The sequence below is a fragment of the Syngnathus typhle genome, linkage group LG5, assembly GCF_033458585.1.
Source record: "Syngnathus typhle isolate RoL2023-S1 ecotype Sweden linkage group LG5, RoL_Styp_1.0, whole genome shotgun sequence".
In the NCBI taxonomy this organism is placed as follows: domain Eukaryota; kingdom Metazoa; phylum Chordata; class Actinopteri; order Syngnathiformes; family Syngnathidae; genus Syngnathus; species Syngnathus typhle.
Genome location: NC_083742.1, coordinates 20,374,419 through 20,381,926, shown reverse-complemented (window position 1 = coordinate 20,381,926; position 7,508 = coordinate 20,374,419). Strand labels below are relative to the sequence as shown.

The 7,508-nt window shown below is 47.2% G+C and overlaps 1 protein-coding gene across 2 annotated transcripts; it reads left to right on the top strand.

The window, feature by feature from the left end:
• Nucleotides 1-2,063: 2,063 nt before the first annotated feature.
• mccc2 (methylcrotonyl-CoA carboxylase subunit 2) lies at nucleotides 2,064-7,493 on the top strand. Of its 2 annotated transcripts, XM_061279371.1 has the most exons (17): nucleotides 2,065-2,303; nucleotides 2,916-2,982; nucleotides 3,108-3,192; nucleotides 3,339-3,440; nucleotides 3,607-3,734; nucleotides 3,832-3,944; nucleotides 4,080-4,193; nucleotides 4,267-4,331; nucleotides 4,537-4,636; nucleotides 4,713-4,808; nucleotides 4,901-4,973; nucleotides 5,123-5,199; nucleotides 5,974-6,040; nucleotides 6,196-6,352; nucleotides 6,584-6,698; nucleotides 7,010-7,095; nucleotides 7,209-7,493. In XM_061279371.1, exons 1-17 carry the CDS (start codon nucleotides 2,172-2,174, stop codon nucleotides 7,324-7,326), a joined length of 1,695 nt encoding a protein of 564 aa, XP_061135355.1. In that variant the 5' UTR covers nucleotides 2,065-2,171; the 3' UTR covers nucleotides 7,327-7,493. The 2 variants fall into 2 exon arrangements, 1 of the variants encoding a protein (XP_061135355.1); XR_009714488.1 differs by lacking the exon at nucleotides 6,584-6,698 and having other exon boundaries at nucleotides 2,064-2,303; nucleotides 7,209-7,348.
• Nucleotides 7,494-7,508: the final 15 nt, after the last annotated feature.

The following is a 7,508-nucleotide window of genomic DNA, read 5'->3' as shown; positions in this document are numbered from 1 at the left end:
ACCGTTGCACATCCCTGAAATTGCCGCTAAATATCCGTATTGTATGTCTGTCTCTTCGGTTTAGCTATCGTTTGTAGTGCGGAGCAGAAGGATCCGCCTCCGTATACTGTTACCTTGGTAACAGCATATCTTGCATCCACATGCCAATTTTTTTCTAATTGGAATTTGATCGCAAGTTTAAAAAGAGACGACTGTGTGACATTTCTTACGAAAAAAAAAAGGGACGAGAGCCATTTAGTACTCTGTTACAAGGCTGGCCGATGATTAATTCATGTCGATGCCGCCCCTTAACGAGGTTGTGCCCGTGAGTGGGCAAGAAGGGGGGGTTGAACTCAGTAGCACTTTGATATCGTTCATTTCAAGCCATGTCAGCCGGTGTTATGACAAACGAGCGCTATAGAAAATGGATGGATGGATGGATGGATGGATGGATGGATGGATGGATGGATGGATGGATGGATGGACGGACGGACGGACGGACGGACGGACGGACGGACGGATGGATGGAATAACAACAAATATTTATTTCTAACGCAGATGACGAGTCGCCACAGTACAGCGCCAATTTTTGCTTTAAGTATCGGTGGATGGTATCGCATCCTTCGCAAGGGCCCGATACTTCAAAAAAGGCCGGTATCAACCCGATATGGATACCTCGCGTCCGTACTCGCCCATCTTTAATTTGTGTAAAAGCAAAAGTGTTTGATAAAGACATAATGATGGCCACTGTATGACCATGATGATTTTGTAACAAAATGGCATCACTTTGGTGTTACTTTTCTGTTTCTTTTGCAGTGTATCTTCCTTCACATATCGCACAATGATGGTTGGTGGAATAATCATTTCTGATTTTAAGGCTCGGCGATAGTCCTGTTTTGTGAATTGTAGTATTTCAGTAGTGTGGCCATTAATGGACTTAAGTTGAATGTGAGTATATTCCAAAAAGCTTCCTACCAAAAAAGATGGAATTTCATACAGCTGGGAGTTTCACATTGTCATTTGTGAACCATTTCCAAAGCATTCATTTCATGTGTCTCGGTCTATTGTGTGAAGCACTCTCCATCTCTGTTCTCCAGCCGGCAGCTTTTCATGCCTCGACATCCATTCTGTCACTCCACCGCCGCGCTTGGCGAGGAAGCGGTCAGAGGTCACGGCAAAGTAGAACGAGCCGGACGGGCGAGAGTGGAGGAGCGTGCGTTTCCTAAGAAAACAGGAGCAGGCCGTTGGAGTGGAGGTCACGGGTGCGCCGACCGAGCGTTGGAAGAGAAACGACGTGAGCTAAAAGCTCTCGTTTGGAAGGCCCTTCAGCGCCACTCTGACAAATGGACGCTGCCTCTCATCACGGCGGCGGGGTCGCAAAGGATGCTTTTTGCAGCTTTTAAGCCGACGCTGATTTCCATTTAAAAACCTCTTTAGCTCACATTTCTAAATGAGAAACAGCACGCGTGTTCAAGTGTTGCCCTTACCTCCAAAATGGGCTCCTTTTGTTCGAATCCCCAAATGGGTATTAATCGTGTCGCTCCGTTGATTTCAAACCGTTTAGCCTGCTTTATTTGCATCCGTCATCCTCAATGATGTGATGACGACCGCGACAGAAAATGGGTGAATGTGCTCTTGTGTTATAGGACCAACATGTCACTTCCAACCACTCCCATTGTCATTTACATCTTCATTTGGAGTGATAATAAAACCCAATGAGCAGATCGTTTTTCACTTCTATCAGGCATTTAATCAAATGCAGGCTTATACTGCATTTACGGCACTTGTATTTTTGAAGGTATTCGAGCACACTGGAATAATGGCGAGAACGTTTCAAAACGTTGAGCGAAATCAAGAGCAAGGTACTGCGTCTCCATCTGCTGGAAAAATATAAAAGTGCGATTCTCATCTATTTTCATGACCGTACGGAATCCTTTTATGGGTCTTTTTATCAACCCGTGGGTCACGGAACATATGACCTCAGTCCATATAACACCCCTTATTGATATTTCAACTTTCATTTTGTATTTTAAGGCGGCGTCTAAAGGCACTACATCGTACTGCCACTAGGGGGTGCTATGTGTTTCTATTCGCGCTGGCAGCATCCAGAAAGCAAGAGCACTGCTTGCTTGGCTAGGCTAGGCTAGTAACGAGAAAAAAAACTTTCTATTGAGTTCAAACCTGGCCTCAACATGCTTCTTCAGACTCTTAAACCGCTGCTGTTCCGTTGCAGGAGTCTCCCGCTGGCGTGTACGCGATCGTATTACGGTGACAAAGTCGCCCGGCTCGCCTCTCAGCCTGATAAACACTCTGCCGACTATCAGGTGAGCTAACATGCTAGCATCAACTGGCTAGCGGCAACCTTGGTCATGTTTGAGAGCAGCAACACGCCTCACTCACAATGCTGACTTGGGGAAAAAAAGCTCTTTTAACTCGCACAAACGCAGCAAAAGTATTCATTAGCATAAGAGTGGAGCAACGGGGTGATTACACACAGTGTAGCTATTAAATAGCTCTCATGGATCTTCTAAGATTGTTTTCTGCACAATTCCTGCAAGTTAGCCTGCCCACCAAACTATATTTGACACCCAAAGCAACATGATCCCTGAGTAATACCGACATGAGATCTGGACCTCTCCAATGAGTACATTCATTAGATGCTGTGTTTAGAGCACCTCAATTCAAAACAAATCCTTGATTGTCCAAAGTGTGCTATTAGTCTAGTTGGAAGCAAAATAAACCACTTGACAATGTTTATACTGCATTTGGAATTCGAGGGTTGTCAATGTTTACAATATTTGCCCTGCACTTTTTAATGCTGCGCAAACAAGAAGCCATTTTTGGATGTGAATGGGTGAATTGAAGGCATTTGAAAGACATTTGGATACCATTGGATGTAGGAAAACTCCAGTCCAAATGTCCTTTTTGTCTTCCAGGAGAATTATGAGCGGATGCAAGCTCTCGTTGATGAATTGAAAAGCCGGACAGAGAAGATCAAATTAGGTTTGTGGGAATTAGAGTTGAATTATTGTTGCATTGTAAAATATGATGTCCCAATAGTGACGTTCACAATGTCACACAAACGTTTTTCAGCTTTCATAACTTTCATTCTGTTGTCATGACTGCAGGTGGGGGAGAGAAAGCCAGAAAACTTCACACTTCCCGTGGTAAACTCTTACCCAGGGAACGCATCGACAGACTCCTGGATCCAGGGTACTGCTCATTCTTGCTATTTGGGCCACACTCTGAAATCAAGGCTAACTGGGACACAAATATTTTGACATGTAATATATGGACAATTCTTACTCCCTCTATGCCGGTGTTTGCCTCAGGAAGTCATCTCGTTGTTCTTTCCGCAGGACTCCCTTTTTAGAGTTTTCCCAGTTTGCAGCGTACCAGTTGTATGGACAAGAGGAAGTGCCAGCAGGCGGGATGATCACTGGGATTGGACGAGTGTCTGGGTAAATCCGCTGTGCTAGTTACAGCGACAGTTTAATGACATTTTTAAAAAGGTTTATTATTGTGACTCTTTTAATGATGTAATTGCATTGTCTCTGTGCATCAAACGTTTTCTCATTTAATACCACACTGGTAATAATAAGCTCAAAGTTTCTTTTTCGGACTCAGGGTAGAATGTGTCATCGTTGCCAATGATGCCACAGTCAAAGGTGGAACGTACTACCCCGTTACAGTCAAGAAGCATCTTCGTGCACAAGAAATCGCCCAGCAGAACCATTTGCCCTGCATCTACTTAGGTACGTTTTTTTTTTCTACGAGTCACTTTCCAGAGATGAAAACCTTTCTTCTCAAATAAATGTACGCATCACAATACGATGTTTTCGATGGCTCCAGTGGATTCGGGAGGCGCCAATCTTCCCCGACAGGCAGACGTCTTTCCCGACAGAGATCATTTTGGCCGTATTTTCTACAACCAGGCTCGGCTGTCGTCAGAGGGAATAGCGCAGGTAACGCTGCGGCTCTTACCTGATCTTATTGAAGTCTTTCTTTCTTTCTTTCTCTCCCTTTTTTTGTTTCCCTGTCCCAACTTCATGAAAGAAAGCCGCTTCTAAAAAAAAGCCGTCTTTCGTTTTGTCCCCGAGATTGCCGTGGTGATGGGCTCCTGCACGGCCGGCGGAGCGTACGTCCCGGCCATGGCGGATGAAAGCATCATCGTCCGAAAGCAAGGGACTATTTTCCTCGGCGGACCTCCACTTGTACGTCACGTTTATTTTCTTCACGGCTAATGATGTCGGACCGACAGCCTGCGATTTGCTTGTGTGTTGTCAGGTCAAAGCTGCTACTGGAGAGCAAGTTTCTGCCGAGGACCTCGGAGGGGCCGATCTTCACTGCAGGTTGAAAACGGCACTTTTGTAAAAACTAACATTTCATTCAAGTCCCAGAAAGAGAAAAGGTGTCTGCGACGACTATATTGACGCTGATGATTTTGCAATGAGGCCACGCTGTCTGTCATGTTTCATTTCACTCTTTGTCTTTCCTCTATGCAGTAAAACGTTCTACTGTGAAATCTCTTCTCTGATCCATGTCCGGCATCCACAGGAAGTCCGGTGTGACGGACCATTACGCTTTGGACGACAACCACGCTCTTCATTTAGCGCGGAAGGCCGTACGAAACCTCAATTACAAGAAAACTATTGACGTACGTAAGTCCAGGGGATGTCGGTCGTGTGGGGCGTGAGACAAGCCCATCGATGTCGTGTCGCCGTGCCTTTCAGGTTACCACCGAACCCACCGAAGCTCCTCTTTACCCCGCGGACGAACTCTACGGCATCGTCGGGGACAATCTCAAACGCAACTTTGACGTCCGAGAGGTACACAGATTGAAGTTGTCGAATTGTATGGAAAATGTGCCTTTGATCTCTTAGCGTGTACTCCCCACGTGTCGGGTTTGTTTGGATCGTAGGTCATCGCCAGAATTGTCGACGGGAGTAAATTGGATGAATTCAAGGCGTTCTATGGAGACACGCTTGTGACAGGTACGTTGCTCACATAAGACGTAAAGCCTGAATGAAGCAAGTTTTTGTTTGCCCCAAATGGCCACCGAGCCAATTTGACAATTGCATTCGACACAATTTCAATGTGGATTTGAATTTCAGCCTGCCTTTGACTGATTATTTCCCTGCAGGATTTTCCAGAATATTCGGTTACCCCGTCGGAATCATCGGCAACAACGGGGTGCTCTTTTCGGAATCTGCAAAAAAGGTGAACCCTTGTTTGTGAGCTAAGCGGCCTCGGCGGCCCGCCTCAGTCAAGTGAAAGTTGAGTGACACCACCGCAGTGTTCTTAAGGACTTAAGCGCATGAGCCGAGTCGCCGCTTCCAACAATGAATAGCAATATTCCTCTCACGGGAGTGTCTGGTTCTAATAGCTGATTTGTTCTGACCCTTCTTAGCGGAGGGGCGGCTACAATAAGCTCTCTAATTGCCTTTGTCTGGGCCCGCTCCGATATGATCGTAATAGCGTTGCGTTTGAAAGCCACCCGGCGTTTTCATTCAACATCCTTCACTTCATTTGCAAGGCTATTGTGCCGCAGACAGCGCCGAACTCTAAGCGGCCTTTCGACGCACGAGGTGCTGAATGTGTCATTATACACTCGTACGCCTTTGACAATTGCCGTTCCATTCCAGAGCGTCGGAGGATCCTAATCTGATTCATTTTCCCGTCTCGGTGCCAACGTTGGCTGTTTTATCAGCGTGAATGCGACGGTGGCGCCGCTTCAAATGCGCTCGGCAAGCACATCCCAGGAAAATCGATACGGCCTCGCTCGGCGACGCGCTGCCGTGGGCCAAAGCGCTTCACTCTTGACTTGTTTGTGTGGTGCCAAAAGCTGCTGCAAAGAAAGTCACGTGATAATTGCTCTCCTGGCTTTGTTAACGCATTCTAATGAGGAGGGAGTGAAGCTGCAAACAAAGACTCTAAGAGCATGTCTTGACACTTCTTTGTTGAATTGACTCCATCCACTTCTCCTGGTTTTAGGGCACGCATTTCATCGAGTTGTGTTGCCAGCGAAACGTTCCGCTTATTTTCCTGCAAAATATAACAGGTGAGTGAAAAAGCGAGTGAGAGAGCGAGAGAGAGAGAGAGAGAGAGAGAGAGAGTGTGTGAGTGAGTGGCAGGCAGCCTTCGGCGCTGTGTTTACAAAAGGCCAGCTCACCGTGTCCGGTGAATGAGAAGCTGCCACGTGTCTTCCCCGTCAAGGTTTCATGGTGGGCAGAGAGTACGAAGCCGGCGGTATCGCCAAGGACGGCGCTAAGATGGTCACCGCTGTGGCCTGCGCTAATGTCCCCAAGATGACCGTCATCATCGGCGGCTCTTACGGGGCAGGCAACTACGGCATGTGCGGCCGGGCCTACAGGTAAGACCGCTGACTCCGTTATTGGGCTGACTTCACAAACGATGACAAGAAGGCAAACGACACGCGCTCCGCTCGTTCTTTGTCGATTTTCGCTTTCAGACTCGCCGGCAATTCTTCTAGCAGGCTTTGTAAAAATCACGTTTAGAGTGTTATTTCCCATGGCCGCCTTCGTCGTCGTCTTTGGCCGATCCAAAACAGGCTAACCCACCGAGCGACCGTCTCCCTCCGCAGCCCCCGTTTCCTCTACATGTGGCCAAATTCCAGGATCTCCGTCATGGGCGGGGAGCAGGCCGCCACCGTCCTGGCCACCATCACCAAGGACCAACGAGCCAGAGAGGGAAAAGAGGTAGCCAAAGGCTAGCTACTTGGGCTGTCGACATCATTGGCTGACACCTTTTTATAAAAAGATCACCATTACGCCGTTACTTCACGTCACAATGATTCGGATGGCGCCAATTAAAACGCGTTAAATGTCCTGCGGGGGAGAGCTTGAAGACACCTCAGCTCGGTACCGACCATTCAGATGATGAGACGCATATAATATGCCAACACATTGATCTCAATCGAAACTTCATTCGCGTAGCGTGGCAAAATTGGTGATGTATATCTTTTTGGGTGTGTACGTGGTCACAATCGTAATCTTTGGCCTCTCCGTAGTTCACCGCAGAGCAGGAAGCCGCCATGAAAGAGCCAATAGTGCGGCGATTTGAAGAAGAGGGAAGTCCCTACTACTCCAGCGCCAGGTAACGGCGGCCATTTTTTCTTCCGCGCAGTTATCGTCTAACCTCCCAGATCGAATGTAATTGGAAACTAGCTTTCATCAAACGATGACGCTTCATGTCTCCCCCTCCCTCAGACTATGGGATGACGGAATTATCGATCCGGCTGACACTCGCCTGGTGCTGGGACTAAGTCTGAGTGCCGCACTTAACGCACCGACGAAGAAGACCCGTTTCGGAGTGTTCCGAATGTGATGCGCCCAGCCTGGTCATGTCCACGCTTGTCTCTTACGTGGTTTTGTTTTGTGTGTCGCAAAAAACAGAAGTTTATTGGATTATGAATTGACCGCTTATTAGGGGCCAACTGTGCCAATTTGTAAATGACTGTGCTTTAAATATTATAAATTGTCTACTAAACACGAGACGACTTTTCTTCA